At 42.7% G+C, this 19,662-nt stretch overlaps 1 protein-coding gene across 12 annotated transcripts in view; it reads left to right on the top strand.

The window, feature by feature from the left end:
* Positions 1-19,317, top strand: part of caskin2b (CASK interacting protein 2b) — an 87,950-nt gene extending 68,633 nt beyond the window's left edge. The window contains exons 8-22 of one of the 12 annotated variants that reach the window (XM_033644759.2): positions 2,504-2,612; positions 3,012-3,120; positions 4,274-4,368; positions 6,726-6,843; positions 7,699-7,872; positions 8,670-8,744; positions 11,435-11,571; positions 13,468-13,531; positions 13,924-14,021; positions 14,301-14,411; positions 14,498-14,599; positions 14,688-14,826; positions 14,928-16,628; positions 17,976-18,255; positions 18,369-19,317. In XM_033644759.2, coding sequence (XP_033500650.1) covers positions 2,504-2,612; positions 3,012-3,120; positions 4,274-4,368; positions 6,726-6,843; positions 7,699-7,872; positions 8,670-8,744; positions 11,435-11,571; positions 13,468-13,531; positions 13,924-14,021; positions 14,301-14,411; positions 14,498-14,599; positions 14,688-14,826; positions 14,928-16,628; positions 17,976-18,255; positions 18,369-18,468 — 3,412 coding nt within the window. In that variant the 3' untranslated portion in view covers positions 18,469-19,317. Of the gene's footprint in view, positions 1-2,503; positions 2,613-3,011; positions 3,121-4,273; positions 4,369-6,686; positions 6,844-7,698; positions 7,873-8,669; positions 8,745-11,434; positions 11,572-13,467; positions 13,532-13,923; positions 14,022-14,300; positions 14,412-14,497; positions 14,600-14,687; positions 14,827-14,927; positions 16,629-17,975; positions 18,256-18,368 lie in introns of all 12 variants that reach the window. The other 11 variants (XM_078161226.1, XM_078161225.1, XM_033644762.2 and 8 more) reach the window with 11 other exon arrangements.
* The last annotated feature ends 345 nt before the right edge of the window (positions 19,318-19,662 follow it).

The following is a 19,662-nucleotide window of genomic DNA, read 5'->3' as shown; positions in this document are numbered from 1 at the left end:
TATAGCAGAAACTACCACAGAAGCCTTATTGAGTATTGTGCCAGGTTTTTGTATGTCGGTCTGTCTGTCTGTTGATAGATTTGTCAACACAATAGTGTCAAAACCATCTAAGACACAGTCATGAAATTTTACAGTATGTTGTTAAAATCAAAATAAAGGCCAAGTTCAGAGATGGATGTGGTCTGAGCAGGGGCCCACAACAAACATACATACATTTCCTTTGACTAATTCTGCATACTTTCAGCTATAGCAACCATTCAGATGTTAAACGTTATGCTCTTAATGGACATTTATGCTTGTATTGAACTGTTTTTCTACATTTAATGCTTTTCAATTACAAAGCGTTTCGTATTCCAGCCTTTTCATTTAAGCAACTTCCACCTTTCATAGTATTACAGTTAAGCTTCCAGCTTTCCTAACAATATATTTCAGTTTTTTTTAGCTTCTTTGGGGAATGAAGTCAAGCATCCAACTCTGCCAGATTTATAATTCAGTTTCCAAATTGTTCAGCAGTGCAGTGCAGTGCATTTATGCTTTAAGATTCCTGTATTTTAGACAATGCTTTGCATCTTCAGCTGTCAGCATTCACACACAGAACTGCAGTTTCTAGTTTAATTTTATGTTCCAACAAGAACTTTCAGATCTTCTATTGTCTTCCTTTTAGAGATTTCCTGCTTGGTATTTTAAAAAAAGAAATAAAAGAAGTGGTTTTGGTTTTGATGAATGGTCTGGTTCATGTCTCAGATGGTCTGGATTCGGTCTGCTCCCTGTCCCCAGAGTCCAAGCTAAACACGGAGAAGCAATGTTCAGTTTTTATGCTCCACATATCTGGGGAAAAAAAAAACTCCCAGAGAACTACTACAGGTCTGCGCCAACTCTCAGTTCTTTTTTAAACAGGCTGAAGACTTTTTTTTCCCATTTTTATTGAATTACATTTGGCCTTTTGTGTCTCATGTAAAGCACTGTGAGCTAAATAAATAAACTTGTGTTGCCGCTAATAAACGGGGAGTCTACACGACAGTGATCCAGGAGCAGTCAATTTTTCCTGTAACACACTTACAGGTTGATTCACAGTGTGAGTTGTGTGTAGATGTCAGAGGGTGGGGCTGCAGGGCTGCAGGGCTGCAGGGCTACTGTGGTTTGTGGCTGTTCACCGCTGAGCTGTTTGAATGTGGATGTGGGAACTCTGGAGCTGGTTGTCTCTTCTTCATACCTCACATTCCCAGCAGAGCTCTGAGATGCACTACAGCATCCCTGTGACCCAGTTTTACACTGCTCTCATCCCTGTTATATCTGTGTGTGTGTGTGTGTGTGTGTGTGTGTGTGTGTGTGTGTTTGTGTGTGTGTGTGTGTGTGTGTGTGCGCAGTGGAAGCTACCAGTCAGCACTTCAGACTTCATATGAACCTGCTGTATAATAACTTGCCTGAATCATTCTGTAAAGAAGAGAGACATGTAAATGAGGCAGAGCTGCTTCACTGCATGACTCTGAGTAACAAGACATCACTGTCACAAGTAAGATATCTTAATATATAATATGTGTACAGCTATATAATATATAGTATCAGCTTGGATACATCAGTGGCACAAAGTTCCCTTTTTTATTTATTCCAAAGACTTTATTGACAAAACATATGTACAAAAATCAAACTCAGAGGCAAACACAAGCATTAGAATGACATTCAAAAACAATGAAGCCCGCAAACAAATCCATTAAGATAGGATAAAATGAGATTTTAAACATTAAATAAGATGAAATAAAATACAAAGAATGGATCAGTTATACAGTTAGAGGGAGATAATACAAATAATGTTGGGAGTTTGCCCAACAACATCATTAGATTAATCATCTTTTGTAACAGAGGATTACAATCAGACATTGTTCATTATTGACCCAGGAAATAGGAGTTTGACTAAAATAAGATCACTTTCTATAATTCTTTTTTCTTTTACAGAGCTTCAAACCACGTTTTTTGGGCTTTCTCAGTCGACCCACGTGAGGAGTTACAGTTAACTAATGTGGCTGAGTGAGGTCTTAGCGAGACACTGTTAGATTTGTTTCTTCTGTGTTTTTGATCACTAACACTGGCGTGCAGGTGATTGATAGCAGACTATGCTGTTGCCTGGCAACAGGTAGACATTTCCCTCAATGACCCCAGGCACCTAAAACCTTGACATGGGCACAAAAAAAAGAGCAAGAACACATCTCACACTTCTTAAACAAATCCCTTTCAAATTATGACGACTTTAGAGCTCAGGAAAGCTCTCTGCCCAGGTTCAGGATGAAGCTTCAGGTCTTAGCTTCAGGGCTGGGCTCCATGACTCAGTTTCAGGGCTGTATTTCAGGACTTAGCTTCAGGGCTGGGCTCCAGGGCTTAGCTTCAGGGCTGGGCGTCAAGACTCAGCTTCAAGGTTATGCTTCAGTACTTAGGTTCAGGGCTCAGCTTTGAGGCCTGGCTTCAGGACTAACAGGTGGATTGAATGTCTCTCTCTGTTTTGTTCCAGACTGCTGCTGAAGGCCGGCATCGACATCAACAAGACCACCAAGTCTGGAACGGCTCTGCATGAAGCGTCTCTGTACGGGAAGACGGAGGTTGTCCGACTGCTGCTGGACGTGAGTTCACCTGGGAATACACAGAGTGGTGTCAGTGGTGATGTCAGCATCACCACAGGTAGCAGACATGTCAGCTCATCTATTGTTTGACTGGTTGTACCACAGATCTGATCCTTCATATCTTTATCAGAGTTTTCTGAAAATCAAGTATTATTGTCTTTCATATTAAAGGAATAGTTCACCCAAAATATCAAAGACACTGTTTAACCCACTGTGATATCTTTCCATCCTCCTGCAGCAACACTTCCTATTTCAGTTCAACATTGACATGAGATCAGATCAAGCTTTAACCAAACCCCAGAGGGAAACTGTCACATTTTAAGACTGATTTGTTTTACATCAAAGATATGAGACAGAGCTAAACTTGGAAAGTCTTTGTCCTGTATGTTGTCCCTGCAGGCTGGAGTGGACGTGAACATCCGTAACACCTACAACCAGACGGCGCTGGACATCGTCAACCAGTTCACCACGTCACACGCCAGCAGGGACATCAAGCAGCTGCTCCGAGGTCTGAACAGTCACGCTTCTTCTTCTTCCACTACTCTGTCTTTTTACTGTTTTTTATGTGTCCTCTTATTTCTCTACCTCCTCTCTGTGGATCCTCACCTCTCTCTGTATCTGGGTCTCTCTGGGCAGCAGCTTCACCTGACTTTATTCAAACAGCCGCTGAATTTAAATTTTAGGTTACGTAACATTCAACTCTTATCAGTCGGCTCTCACAGCTTCAAAGACCAGACTGCTCACATTTAGCCTCAAATTTAACAGAGCTGTATATATACTGTGTGTGTGTGTGTGTGTGTGTGTGTGTGTGTGTGTGCACTCTGCTCTGTAATCCTGCAGTCTTTTGAAGTTCCTGTGGGAACACACTGAGAGAATAATGAGCGGTTTGTGTTGAAGAAGTGATTTAAACATGGAGGAGAGTTTCCCGTCTTGTTTACTCCAGCAGAGACTCGTACACTCAGTCAACACACTGTGGATTCATTATTGATGTGTCGTGTCAGCGTGTTACACAGCAACAGGAACTGTCTGGTGTATTGAAATTCCTATTTTACATAGGAGTTAAAAAAGAAAGAGAAAATCTGTATCTTATTTTGGAAACCAGCACTGCCGTCTTGTATTTTTAGTGTTAAGATTCTCTCCTTTTATCCTGTCATAGCTTCAATTTATGGTTGTTTTTATGATTGACTGATTTGTTTTGTATTTTGACTACTTGATTAATTGGTTTTGTCTTTTATCTGTGAATTTTTATTTTTATTATTTATTATTTATTCTATTAATTTTATCTCTGAAAAAAGTCCATCTCCAGATTTGATGGAATCAGATTATTTTTCACATCTTTTTGTTTTTTACATCTGTTTTGGTTGTTAATTCAATCTGTTTATTGATATTAGAGGTTTCAAACAATTACAATTTAATCTTAAAATCCCAAATAATGTCGGAGTGTATGATATATATTTTTGTTTTTATGTTGAAATCAGGTTGTGTCTCACAAAACAAGCAAAAAAACAAACAGTGAAAAAATAAAGGGCTTTAATGTAAATGTAAAATAAAAATAAGAAGAGAGTTGTCTTTTGTTGAGGTGTTTTGACTCTGTTTTTAGAATTCCAGTTGTGGTCTTGGTCCTGTGCCTCTGAATCTAACTGTGGCCATTGTCTCGACAGATGCGACGGGTGTTCTGCAGGTCAGAGCTCTGAAGGACTACTGGAACCTCCACGATCCAACAGCCCTCAACATCCGAGCTGGAGACGTCATCATGGTGAGACACTCACAGATCACTGATACATGACTACATGTCTGAGTTCCGGTGGTGGAATGTAACTAAGTACATTTACTCAAGTATTGTACTTAGGTACAAATTTTAGGTACATGTACTTTCCATCTAATGCAGCTTTATACTTTTATTCCACTACATCTCAGAGGGAAATGTTTTACTTTATACTGCACTACATTTGTTTGACAGCTTTTGTTAGTTTTCAGATTATAGTTTTTCACCCCCTTTCTGTCCAGTGAAAAACACGCATTTCACGTGCCAGAAAATATTACTTTGCAACAAATGAATTGCAGGATATTTCATTGTTTTCTTGCTCCATAGCTGCACAGACATTGTTATACAGTACTTTCTTTTTCTGTCGAATGCCTGCTCAGCTGAACAAACGTCTTTGTTCGACAGTCTTCTAACACACTACATGTCCACCTGCCACATGTTTACATTTTAATTTTGGTTTGCTTTTTTCCTGCACATTTGCAAGACAAATACTGTTCAGGCTCCACCTGCTTTAAAGGATAACCGGGTTACTGCTATTATTTAAGTGGTTTTGTCCTCATCTTCATTGAAAACATCTGAATAAACTCAAAATATAGTAACATGTGTATATATATATATATATTGTACATGTATTAAAAAAAGAAACAGAGCCAGATAAGGACATTCTAACATTATACAAATAAAGATTTAGAATAAAGTTAATTAGTGCAGAGACTTTTAAATCCAACAAAAAAAAAGTAAACTAAAAAAAAGAAGTTAAGATTCATTTAAGTAATTTTACAATTTTACATTTTGCAGGGAATATATAAAAACTTAAGCTGGGTTTTGTATCTTGTGTTTAATTCATTTTATATTTACTCAATGTGCTGAAACATATAAACAATAGAAGTAAGAAAATGACAGTTTTATCCATTGTATAGTTTTTAAAATAAAATTAATGATCACTACCATAAAGCCAAACCATTTCAGCAGTTTTCCTACATACAAGGTTTTACACTTTATTCTTCATATTATCTATATTGTTTTGCAATGAAATGCAATTAAAACTTAAAGTGGTTTACATACATAATTTCTATTTAAATGCAGTAATATTTGTCTGCCTTTTTCAAATTCAAGTCACCAAAAATAGATGAGTGGAAAACGCTCTTCGGGGGTAATATTTTTCCGTATGTTTTTTAGCTATGGACATTTAAGTCAGCAGTGAATACATTCTCTGCCAAGGCTAATAACCATGTTGTTTCATCACAAGAAGTTTGTGGAGTCTGTGTAGCACCTGTCAGCATGTCTGTCCCCAGTGAGTAAAGTGTTTCTATCACCAATGGAAACGATGGACAAAACTTTCAAAATAAGATCGCAGTGGTCCGTCTCTGAGCTGCTTTTTGTCGGCTGTTTGAACTTCATCATGAGAGGAACCTTTAATGTGGGATAGAGTGAACTGTCAGCTTTCAAAGGCAGGTGGAGACAAGTCTAATACACACACACACCTTCCTCTCAACTCTGTCCTATATTTCTGTTGATTGTAAGTGTGTCAGGAAAGTTTGAAGCATCTGATTCGTCAGCGTTCAGTGTTCCTAGCCTCATTGTAAAAAAAAAAAAAAAAAATCAGTTAGTGCATTTTTCACATATTTTACTAATCGCTATTTGATATTTCCATATTTAACTCCGCCGCTTTGTTTAGACTGAAACATCTCAATGACTATTGAATGCTTTGTGATAAAATGTGATTCATCATTCATTTTCCCCTCAGGATGAATTTTGATAATAATGACATCAGCCTCAGCTGGAGTATTTTTCCTGATGTAATAATCCCTCAGTTGATATTTCCCATAAATGACCAGATTTCTTAGTGTAACAGCAGGTCTGAACCTCACCTGTAAATCCTCAGTCACTGTTCTCTGACTTCATGTGAGTGAGTCAGTCCAGTGAGTAAAGCTGAGTGTTTGATGGTGCAGGCATCATGTTGGGACTCGTATTACAGTATTAAACATCACAAGTTCTGTTCTCTTATAAAGAGTGGAAAATTCCAGATACTTTAATGCTGTTGATTTAAACATTTTGCCTATGAAAACAGGCAAATGTTGTAAACTGGTTATTATTATTATCATTATTATTATTAGCATTATTACTGTCACTATTTTTGAAATTGGTCAATTTTTAAGCAAGGCGGCGACGGCCAGTCAGGATTGATCCCAGTTTTATTTCATATTCAGCATAAATCTGTGTTAACATGTTTCATTGTTTCAAATAATGATCCAAAAGCACCTCATGAGGAGAGAGGAGGAAAGCTGATATTTACTTATTCCTACCAGGTATTAGGGGCCCGTAGTGACCTGTCTCGCCCCCTGCAGGTGTTGGAGCAGCACATGGACGGACGATGGAAGGGCCACATCCACGACACCCAGAGAGGGACAGACCGAGTCGGCTTCTTCCCTCCGTCCATCGTGGAGGTCATCAGCAGGCGAAATGGTCAGTCAGTCACAAAGAGGACGTCTTAGATTAGACTGAAAACATCCAGTGAAAGAAACACAGGAGAGGATCATGCTCTCATTCTATATTTTTCTTAACATCAACAAACCAACAATGTGTTTGTCCGTCCCAATAACATGATTTTTTTTTAAATCTCAGTAATCTCCTTAAACAGCTGGTCACGGTGGTTTTAATCAAACAAACAACAGGAAATAGTGCATTTGTTGGGGACTTCTTTCAGTGGCGGATTAATCCTCATTTGTTGCTCTAGTGAGTATTTGTGGCAGGAGGAAGCTGTATGTGGGACTGAGTCAAAATAAATTACAGTGTGTGTTTATGGTAATGAAATATCATGTCACGCAGTGCAACAGTGTGGCATTAATGTGTTTTTACAGTTTTTGTAAAACAATGGAGCTCTATGGCCCAGAGGAGGAAGATATGTGAGACTTTATTCTCACGCAGTATTTGTTTGTAGATACATTGACTGTCGATTTGAGTCTGAGTCTGAGGAGAACTTTAGAATATCACCAGATTTATGCTTAGATTTTGTGTACTTGGCATCACCTCTACATCTTCACCCATGCGATGGTCAGTGGTTTGTTTTATTTCCACGTCACCTCAGTCTATGTCAGATCTCTATCACCTCATCTAGGATGAGTTTAGAATTAAAAGCCCCCATTTCAGTTAGAAACTAATCCGCCTGCTTCTAGAACCATTCCATGCCTCCACCTCCTCTTTTCTCCCTCCTGCATCCATTTCTCCATCCATACCACATAATGACTGACCTCCACCTCTAACCATCAGCTTGATAACCTCCCCCCTCGTCCCCTTCCTCCTCCCTGTCTCGCCCTGTAGGGGGCACCCTGTCCCGGCACGCCTCTCTGCCCACCCAACGCCAGCAGCAGCTGTCCAGAGCCCCCCTCTCCTCCAGCCTCAGCTCCGCCCCTCAGACTGACGACTCCTACACCCTGTACGCCCCCCCCACCCACGTGGTGCTGCCGCTGGCCAATGGCCTCACTACCAACACAGGTATACACTCGCAGGATACACAGGTGATAAAGTGATACTGTAGGAAGCTGTCAGACCTGCAGCGGTGAGGATCTGTGGTTGTTGTAATGATCGTTTCTCTACATGAAGTTGTTGCCAGATGTTTTTTTAACCAGGTTTTTGTCAATTATTAATTGTTGTGTTACATTTTGCACATCCAGCACCCAATGTGTAGATGGTTTCAAATTTGACAACATATACATTCTGAATGGGTCCATGTGTATTTCCTGTTGGAATGTTTGTTAATGTTGTCGCTGACAGGAAGTAAGCAGGGACCAAAGTTGTTGCACTAGAAACAGAACAGCAATGAAACAGTCAATACCATTATTTCATTACCTTATATATAAGCATCCCATAAATTCTTGTGTCATTTTTTCAGGCTTCTTCAAAAAATACAAAGTTCTTGTTGATATAAAGTATTAGTATGCATCAGTAATCATTGCAGTATTACTTAATATTTAATCAAAATCAATGTTTGTGCTACTGCCCACGCCTGATCACATTTACATTTCGATCTTCTCCAGGTTCTTGAAAACTTATCTGCACAGGTGTTTCTAACCCTAACCCTGATTTTAACAGGAAGTATCATCGCTAATCTGCATGATGAACAAAGATCTTTCTTTCTTTTTTTTTTTTTTTTTTTTTTTACCTCTACTGTAAGAGTCCCAAATCAGAGACCTGGCAGAAGCCTTCTCTATCTAATCTTTGTCCTTCAACATCCCCTCTCAGTCAGCCCCCCCTAACAGAACGCAGTCCATCAGAGTCTTTGTGTCTGATAGGTTTGTCTCCGAGCCGCCTGTCTCAGTCTGAGTGTCCCTTCGAGGACATCTGGGTTCTCAGGGACTCGTGTCATGGTAAGAGCCCCCGAACGACAGCTTCTCCTCCCCAGCTGTTCTGAAGCTGCCTCGCTGCCCCGCTCAATGCTCTGCATCTGGACCCGACACACCAAGACAGCTAAACAACTGACCACAAAATGTTATGGCTGTGTCGCCTCATGACGCTTCACAGTATCTCAAGTCGCCTCATGATGCTTCACATTATCTCATGTTACCCCGTGATGCCTCTTCATTCTTCACATTATCTCATTAGGCCTTATGGTGCTTCAAATTATCTTATGTTGCCTCATGACGCCTAATGACACTTTGCATAATCTCATGTCACCTCCTGACACCTCATGACACTTCACATTATCTTATGTTGCTTCATGTTTCCTCGTGACGCCACACATTATTGGTATTCGTCTTATGACGCATCACATTATCTCATGTTGCCTCATGATGCTACACATTAACTACGAAGCCTTGTATTGCTTCACATTATCTCATTTTATTTTATTTATTTATTTAAGAGAAGGGACAGTGTGCATTGATCAACATTTCATGAGACCTCATGACGCTTCAAATGATCTTAGTTTGCTTCTTGACAATTCACATTTACTCATTAGGCTTCATGACACTTCACATTATCTTAATTCACCTCAGAATGCTTCACATTATCTCAAGTTCCCTCACGACACTTAACATTATCACGTGATGCCTCATGACGCCTTACATTATTTCTATTCATCTTACGGCGCTTCACATTATCTTATGTCACCTCAATACGCCTCACATTATGTCAGGTCACCTCATGACGCTTCACATTATCTTATGTCGCCTCATGATGCCTCACGATGCCTCACCTTATCTCGTGACACCTCATGACGCTTCACATTATCTCATTAGGCCTCATAAAGCTTCACATTATCTTATGTTGCCTCCTGACACCTTATGATACCGCGTAATGCCTCACATTATCTTGTGATGCCTCATGACACTTCACATTATTTCAGTTCACCTCACGCAGCTTCATATGATCTCAATTCTCTTCATAAAGTTTCACTTTATCTCATGTTGCCTTATGATGCTTCACAATATTTCCTGTCTCGTCATGATGCCTTTGATGCCTCACATTATCTCACAACACTTCATGACGCTTCACATCATCTCATTAGGCCTCATAAAGCCTCACATTATCTTATGTTGCCTCACGACACCTTATGATGCCTCATGATGCCTTACATTATCTCATGAGGTCTCATGATGCTTTACAGTATTTCACTTCACCTCACGATGCTTCATATGATCTCAACTGACCTCATAACACTTCACATTATCTGATGTTGCCTTATGATGCTTCACGTTATTCTCGTCATGACACCTCACGATGGCTCGCATTATCTAGTGGTGCCTCATGATGCTTTGTATTATCACAATTTGCCTCATGACACCTCACATTATTTCAATTCACCTTATGACACTTCACATTATCTTATGTCACCTCAAGACGCTTCACATTATCTCATGTTGCCTCTTGACACCTGACATTATCTTAGGCCGCCTCACTTCCCTTCTTATTACTTCACATTATCTCATGTTATCTCACCACACATCACTTCCATCAGTTCACTTCACATAGTCTCATGTCGGTCAACCTACATTGCCTCATATACCACTACACTTTGTGTCACTTCACCTCCTCACACTTTCTGCTTCATTGCATTGCACCGTCTTACTTCGCTTAATGGCGCCTCACATTGCCCAGTGGCTTGAAGTAAAAAACACAAACTTCGGTGGTGCCGCTCACACCACAAACGCTTGTGGTCTTCTTGGTGTGTTGGGTCCAAAAACTCTGTGTGATTCACTGCTTCAGGCTGAACTTGTGGTCAGAGTGTCTGGCTATCAGAAATCCCTGTTGTTGTCCTCATTGGTGCCACAGGGGGGTGCCACTGGTTTATCTCATTATTAACTGTCACACTGCAAAATGTCTTGATCTCAGTCAGTGAAGGCTCAGTGATCATCTGATGTAGCTGAATAGAAGTAGAATCCGTCATAGATTGTTTGACTGAAGTTATTGTCACATGCCATCTCACAGAACTAATAACCTCCATTTTATGTGATTTGCCACAAATCTTTAAAAATGTCTTTCATAAATGGAATTTAGCTAATTAAGTGCTGTGTTTTGGCTATCACCTTTATTATTTTTCCATTATTTTTCAAAGGAAGTTTGGGGATTTTGCACTCGTCTTAATTTCCTAACATTTGGGATGTCACGTCTGAGGTCTACCATTGGAAATAAAAACAACAGTTCAGATGCTCAACCTGAAAGCTTTTACACTTTTAAGCCACATTTATATTCTTGTATTCTCAAACTTGTATCAGACTGTGATGGTGCAACATGGAAACTGTATGTAGTCTGAATCTGTCCCTGAAGCCTGATGCTGCTGACTACATGACTGTCATTAATGGACTCGTGCCTGCAGCTGTGCTCCCCCGCTCTGCCACAGCACAGCTTTTAGACCAGAAACCTGCATCCTGCCCATCACCCCCGTCGTCACCCCCCAGCTCCTTTGACCCCCGCAGGCTGTTTGGCCCTGACGAAGAGCATCTGCTGCTTTCCACAGCCTGACGCCGACCCTCTCTGCTGATGTGAACCCCCCTCTCCTCCTTCTTCCTCCCTCCTGGATATCATGACTTTACTTTTGTTTTGTATTTTTGGTTTGCAGCTGGAGACAGGAACAGTGTCGGGAGTACTGGCAGCGTCGGCAGTACCCGGAGTGCCGGCAGCGGACAGAGCACAGAGAGCAACAACGCACCCAATGGACTCCAACACAACGGCGGTCACCATGACAATGCCAATAAGGTACTCAAATACAATCATGCTAATGCACAAGCTGATCCCAGATTTTGGTTTAAACAGTCAGATCTGGCCCAGACTTTGGCCCAGATTTCATCTTATTGCTCGCTGTCGCACAATCGTTGACATGCCTGTGGGCTCAGCTGAATATAACAGTTATTTACAGCTAAATGTACAGTACAGGCCAAAAGTTTGGACACACCTTCTCATTCAATGCGTTTTCTTTATTTTCATGACTATTTACATTGTAGATTCTCACTGAAGGCATCAAAACTATGAATGAACACATGTGGAGTTATGTACTTAACAAAAAAAGGTGAAATAACTGAAAACATGTTTTATATTCTAGTTTCTTCAAAATAGCCACCCTTTGCTCTGATTACTGCTTTGCACACTCTTGGCATTCTCTCCATGAGCTTCAAGAGGTAGTCACCTGAAATGGTTTTCCAACAGTCTTGAAGGAGTTCCCAGAGGTGTTTAGCACTTGTTGGCCCCTTTGCCTTCACTCTGCGGTCCAGCTCACCCCAAACCATCTCGATTGGGTTCAGGTCCGGTGACTGTGGAGGCCAGGTCATCTGCCGCAGCACTCCATCACTCTCCTTCTTGGTCAAATAGCCCTTACACAGCCTGGAGGTGTGTTTGGGGTCATTGTCCTGTTGAAAAATAAATGATCGTCCAACTAAACGCAAACCGGATGGGATGGCGTGTCGCTGCAGGATGCTGTGGTAGCCATGCTGGTTCAGTGTGCCTTCAATTTTGAATAAATCCCCAACAGTGTCACCAGCAAAACACCCCCACACCATCACACCTCCTCCTCCATGCTTCACAGTGGGAACCAGGCATGTGGAATCCATCCGTTCACCTTTTCTGCGTCTCACAAAGACACGGCGGTTGGAACCAAAGATCTCAAATTTGGACTCATCAGACCAAAGCACAGATTTCCACTGGTCTAATGTCCATTCCTTGTGTTTCTTGGCCCAAACAAATCTCTTCTGCTTGTTGCCTCTCCTTAGCAGTGGTTTCCTAGCAGCTATTTGACCATGAAGGCCTGATTGGCGCAGTCTCCTCTTAACAGTTGTTCTAGAGATGGGTCTGCTGCTAGAACTCTGTGTGGCATTCATCTGGTCTCTGATCTGAGCTGCTGTTAACTTGCGATTTCTGAGGCTGGTGACTCGGATGAACTTATCCTCAGAAGCAGAGGTGACTCTTGGTCTTCCTTTCCTGGGTCGGTCCTCATGTGTGCCAGTTTGGTTGTAGCGCTTGATGGTTTTTGCGACTCCACTTGGGGACACATTTAAAGTTTTTGCAATTTTCCGGACTGACTGACCTTCATTTCTTAAAGTAATGATGGCCACTCGTTTTTCTTTAGTTAGCTGATTGGTTCTTGCCATAATATGAATTTTAACAGTTGTCCAATAGGGCTGTCGGCTGTGTATTAACCTGACTTCTGCACAACACAACTGATGGTCCCAACCCCATTGATAAAGCAAGAAATTCCACTAATTAACCCTGATAAGGCACACCTGTGAAGTGGAAACCATTTCAGGTGACTACCTCTTGAAGCTCATGGAGAGAATGCCAAGAGTGTGCAAAGCAGTAATCAGAGCAAAGGGTGGCTATTTTGAAGAAACTAGAATATAAAACATGTTTTCAGTTATTTCACCTTTTTTTGTTAAGTACATAACTCCACATGTGTTCATTCATAGTTTTGATGCCTTCAGTGAGAATCTACAATGTAAATAGTCATGAAAATAAAGAAAACGCATTGAATGAGAAGGTGTGTCCAAACTTTTGGCCTGTACCGTATATATACACTATACATTGTATTTCTTGTTGCATTTGTTCTCTCCTCTACTGTTAAATTCTGCTGATGAACTCAGTTTGCTTTCTGTATTTGTGCAGCCGGCGCCCTCTGCTGTCGATTCTGGACACTTAGACTGCAGCAAACAGCCTGATCACCCTGCAGGTACTTTTCTCTTTAATGGTCCTTTACGTCAGGTACTTTTGTCACACAGTGTCAACTAGTAGTCTTCCAAACACCAAGATAGATTTACTCCAGTGTACATTGTAGTCTGTGATACAATACTCTACGCAATTTTTAATGATTCACTATTGCTGTCATTGCACAGGGATATCAAAATGTTTTTCAGGAGCTGAGGATGTCTTTACTTCTTTGTTTTTTTTTAACTTTCTTTTTATAAATATTCAGATACTAATAAACTTAAAATTCTTTTCTTGGAGGGTGTAAGTGAAAGACAAGAACACAATCTTTATGGGGAATATTTACAGTCAGAATTATTTAAGATCCTATTACTTTGAGGTCGACCTGCTGAGGTCTGGTGTGTGATGTCACTGCAGGTGGGACTCCACGGAGGCAGACAGTGACGGTGCAGAGACCTGCAGAGCAGAGCTTCTCCCAGCAGTTTGTTCGTCCTCAGCAGCTGCTGGAGGGGAAGGTACAGAAATTGTTTATATACTGTCTATTGTTTTATTAATCCTTTTTATTTACTTCTTTCAAAATTGTGCAAAACCTTGAGACACTTCAGTGGTTGATGAGTAAAACTTTAGATGTTCTACAAGCAGAATCCTCAAAAACTTTTTTGTCCCACCACTACAGTTTTCTATCACGGACTCAGTAAAATAAAATAAGTGTCCTGCTACTGTATTGTTTTCTGTTGTTGTCAGATCACACCCACAAGTTGAACAGCAGTCTGTACATTGTGTGTGTGTTGTAGGACGCAGAGGCCATCTATCAATGGCTGAGTGAGTTCCAGCTTCAGCAGTATACTGGAAACTTCATCAATGCTGGTTATGATGTTCCAACCATCAGCAGAATGACTCCTGAGGTAAATAAAGACACTAACTGGTGAATTAACATATAGTGAAACCTTTGTGCAGTATTTACCAGTCTGTTGTCTTGTTGTGTCTGCAGGACCTGACTGCCATCGGAGTGACAAAACCAGGCCACCGCAAGAAAATCTCCATCGAGATCAACAACCTGAACATCCCTGAGTGGCTGCCTGAGTACATCCCAGTAAGACTGCCAACAGCTTACTGCTTAACATGCTAACTTTCAAACCCTGTGATACCAGTTGATCTGAGTGATCTGTTCTTCCTCACAGTCTGATCTGGGTGAGTGGCTCAGTGCCATCGGTCTCCCACAGTACCACAAAAAACTCTCTGAAAACGGCTATGACTCCATCAGCATCGTGAAAGACCTCACCTGGGAGGATCTGCAGGAGATCGGCATCACCAAGCTGGGTGAGGACACATTATATTCCGGCATGTGCTCAATATGACTGCTGGGACCAGTGGGTTTTTTTTTATTTTATTTTGGTATGATGAATGAATTTTCCCTGCAGGCCACCAGAAGAAGCTGATGCTGGCGGTGAAGAAGCTGTGTGACATCCAGAGGGCGATCCTTCAGGCTGAATCAGGCCAAGGCACACTGCGTCGCAAGGCCCCAGGAGCTCTCCACCTGGTCACCATTGAGCCGCCTGACTCAGGAGGTGAATGCTCTTCTCCTCACTCCCCAAAAATGCTGACCTTCCAGGACAGCGAGCTGAGTGCCGAGCTGCAGACAGCCATGTCCAGCCACTACGGAGGCTGCGAGGAAGGCTTGGCCATCAAGAATGCAGTGGGAATGTCCCAGAGCCAGGAGAGCATTGACACCCGGTCCAGAGGCTCCGGGCGCTCCCAAGAGCCTCCCACGGCTTCCATCACTCCCCACAGCTGGTCCCAGGAGAGCCTAGATGGCAGCCCCGCCAAGGAGAGGAATCTTCCTGAGGGTTGGGACCAGAGACCTCTACAGCAGCAGCCGCTGCCCAAGCAGGTGCCTTTGGGTACAGCAACTGTGTTTAAGTACCCAGCAATCCCAGTAAAGCCCAAACTGTCTGGATCTCGTGGTCCCTCCCCTCATGGTTCCCCAGCACTGAAGGGTTTCAGCTATCTGCATTCTCACTGTGGCTCCACAGACTTGACCTCATCTCCCAGGCCTGAGAATCACAGCATGACCCTGACGCCACCCAAGAAGCGCACCCAGAGCATGACCCGCCACGCTCTGTCAGATGGAGAACCTGATGAGGACGATGATGAGCCTGCGTACCGTTCCGGAAACCTGTCGTCTTATGCCACTCTGACACGCAAACCTGGTCGCAGCCAGCTAGCTCGATTACAGGCGAGTCCAGAGAAGAATGGCAATGTAGGACGCAGTCAGTCTTTTGCAGTGCGCGCCCGGAAAAAAGGTCCCCCTCCTCCTCCTCCAAAGAGACTAAGCTCAGTGAGCAGCACCACCAGCGGGGAGCTGAGTGACAGCAGCACGACGTCATCTGCTGGTGGGGCGGTGACAGACAGTCCAGTGAGTGTGAGGAGCATCGCAGCCTCTATGGAAGGCAGGACAGAAGGGAAGCACCCTCCAGGACCTAAACCTGACCTCATTGAGCAAGAGCCGCCTCCTGCCTCCCTCAACCCTGCAGGTCAGGAGCCCAGAGAGGCTGGTGGGGTGAGGAGGAGGGTTCAGAGCGAGTGTATCGCCACCCAGTCAGCCATCAGCACAGAGCTGGATCGAGCTGTAAAATCTGACTCTGAGGAAGAAGAATCAAAGGGTCGCGGACTGGAGGGCTCCTCATCCCCTCAGAACAGCTCCAGTGAGTGCATCCCCTTTGCGGAGGAGGGCAACTTGACTATCAAACAGAGACCCAAAGCTCCAGGGCCGCCAAGGGCTGAGGCGGTGCTGGAGCCTCCAGAGAAACAAGCAGCCAAGAACCTGGAGGTGCCCGAGTTTAATCTGAAGGAGTCGGACACAGTGAAGCGCCGACACAAACCCAAAGACAAGGACCAGAGTGGAGGCTCTCCCAACAGAGAGGGAGCAGGGGAAGCCGGGTCAAAATCCAGTAGTAGCAGGCCTCCATCCCAGAGCCAGGATGAGGTCAGTCTGCAGATTAATGAGACCAGTCTGGAGAGACCTGCTAGTCCAGCAACAGGATCCCCCATCAAACCTCCACTCTCCCCCAAACCTGCCGTTGCTCCAAAACCTCTCCGCCACAGTCTGCTGGCATCACAAGGTACGATACTCACACTTTCTCAGTGGTTTTTATGTGTAATGCAAAAATGAATGCTGCATTTAAATCTCACATACAGATACTTGTTGTTATTGTTGCTCTTGACTAGAGACTTGACTTGTGACTTGTTGGTCTTGACTTGGACTTGACTTTGGACTCAGTCTTGATGTGGGACTTCTTGAATTTGATTTTGGACTTGACCTGGGGCCTGTTCCTTTGACTATACTTGACTTTGGACTTGTTCCTATTAACTTAGACTTGTTGCTCTTGACTTGGGACTTGTTGCATTTGACCAGAGACTTGTTTCAGGACGAGGATTAGGACTAGGCTCGATATGGGACATGTTGCCTCTTACTGTGTACATGACTTTAGACATGTTCGTCTTAGGAGAGTTGCTATTCCTAACCTGGAACTTGTTGGATTTGTCTTGTGACCCTACTTGAAACATGTTGCTCTTGGCTTGGGAGTTCTTGGACTTGACTTGGGATTTGACTCAGAACTTGGGACTTGTTACTTTTAAGTAGGACATTGTTGCTCTTTAATAGGGAGTTGACTTGGGATTTGTTGGTCTTGACTTGGAGTTGACTTTAGACTTGTTGATTTTGATGTTGGACTTGTTGGGTTTGACTTTGGACTTGACCTGAGACCTGTTCCCTTTGACCATTCTTGACTTTGGACTTGTTCCTATTAACGTGGACTTGTTCAACTTGGGACTTGTTGCTTTTGAGATGGGACTTGTTGCTTTTGACCAGAGACTTGTCTTGGGACTTTTTGCTCGATATAGGACATGTTGCCTCAGACTGTGCACTTTAGACTTGTTCATACTGATTTGAACTTGCTGATCTTGACTCAGGAACTGACTTGGGACTTTATGCTCTTGACTTTGAACTTTTTTAGGAATTTGTTGTTTTTGACTTGGAACCTGTAGTTTCTTGACTTGGGTCTTGTCTGGGACTTGTTTAGTCTTGACTTGGAGTCTGCTTGGGACTTCTTACCCTTGACTCAGCACTTGTTGGTCTTGACTTGGGACTGATGAATCTTGACCTGCTCTTGTCACATGACTTGAAATTTGACACGGACAGTATTGCTCTTGACTTTGGACTTGTTTGTCTTGACTTGGGATAGTTGCTGGTCTTAACTTGAAACTTGTTGGATTTGTCTTGTGACTTGACTTGAAACATGTTGCTCTTGGCTTGAGAGTTCTTGGACTTTATTTGTAACTTGTTGCTCTTGATTTGAGACTTGGAGTTCTTAGATCTGACTTGGGACTTTCAACTTATTGCTCTTGACTTTGGACTTGCCGGGTATGACTTGAGACTTGTTGGTATTTAACGTGCTGTTTCTCTGCAGCAGCTGGCCTCTCCTCTCCATCTGTGACCGTCAATGCGGTTCAGAGTGTGGCCTTCACCTCTCCGTCCTCTCCCTGTCACGGGCCTCCAGCTCCAGCCCCTCAGAGTCCATCTCTGACATCTGGGAGGCCTCAGGTGTGTGTGGTGGGCCCGGGTCTCGTACCTGAGACATCCTGTGGAACTGAGGTAGTTCAGCAGAGACTGGATCAGACCAGCACGTCTCTGGCAGCAGCTTTGAAGGCCGTTGAGAGAAAACTGAACCTGGAGGACAACTCAGACAGGTAAGATGGTCAGATGGAGTCACAATGCCACGTGTAATGAACTCAACATCCTCTAGCAGGCAGTAGGAGCATTTCAGTATTGTTAAGTTAACTTTATTTTTTTATTTCCTCAGTAGTGGATCAAACACAGTGAAGTCTGCAGGGACAATCCTGGACGACATCGGCAACATGTTTGATGACCTGGCCGACCAGCTGGATGCCATGTTGGACTGAAGACTTTTCATAAAGGCCCCAAAATAAAAGCCCTCAACCTCAGGAAGTGAAACAGAGTAAGAGACAAAGGGGGGAAGGAGGGTCGATGTTTTTACCCCTCAGCTCTGAGCTACATGATGAACACAGTCAGAGGAGCGCAGGTCAGACACTTGTCTTGTTTCTCAGCCTGAACACCAGCACTTAATCTCCGCTGTGCTTCCTGGACCAGGTCCTGTACTCGCATTTCTGACACAATCTGGTTCCCGTATCGACGGATTCAAGTCCAGCTGAAACCTTGTTAACCTTGTTACGTCGTTGTGTCTTCTCAAAATATGAACCAAACTAAAGTTGGACCAGCAGTATTTTATCAGCCCACTGTGAGGGGAGAAACTCCTTTGCAGATTATTAAGATTATTGTTAAACACTAATATTGTTACATGAAGTTTTATCTTTTTGACATGATAGAGAGCCGAAGTCCTGACTTCACTTCCTGTCCAGCATCTGTTCGATGAACAACGAATGCATAAACTGCCAAAATTCTTGATGAATTGAAGTAAAGGTGGACAAATTTTAACAACAACAAACTATATCAATCAATTTACAAACTCACACAGCTCGTACAGTATAATCCAAATCTCATTTTTCCAGTTGTATGTTCAGTGCTTCACAAACATGCATTTTAGTTCAAATCTCACCATGTTAAACACCTCAGCACAAACTGTCTTATGCCTGTGTTGTTTATTTCTACACTGTGGTATTAATACTTTTACTTCAGCAAATACTTCCACTACTGTGGTTAACATCCATATAGGCAATAATAACCTGCAATGAAAATCAAAAACAAAATTGTCACTAATAAACAGAAGAAAAGAATATATGATCAGAATAGTCACTCTTGTGAATCTTACTCACCTTGGGCTCACCTTATAGTGAATTAAGTAAAGATAATAAACTATTTTCCATTTTTCTAGAGACCAGAAACTCCCTCAAGGACCCCTGGAGGTCCCCAAACCCCTGGTTGAGAACCACTGGTACACAGAACAACATAATTGCAAGATCAACATGTTGGTGTCTTTCATCAGGGTCATAATAAAACGCATTACAAACAACATTTGAATGCAGGTAGGCATGCAGCAGGAAGAAAGGATGCCAATTGAAGACACCCAGTCATGTAGATTTACACATATCAGCCAGTGGTGTATCTGCAGAGGTGGG

The sequence above is a fragment of the Epinephelus lanceolatus genome, chromosome 18, assembly GCF_041903045.1.
Source record: "Epinephelus lanceolatus isolate andai-2023 chromosome 18, ASM4190304v1, whole genome shotgun sequence".
Classification (NCBI taxonomy): domain Eukaryota; kingdom Metazoa; phylum Chordata; class Actinopteri; order Perciformes; family Serranidae; genus Epinephelus; species Epinephelus lanceolatus.
The sequence above is the reverse complement of the archived record's forward strand: the minus strand, read 5'-3'. Positions and strand labels throughout refer to the sequence as shown.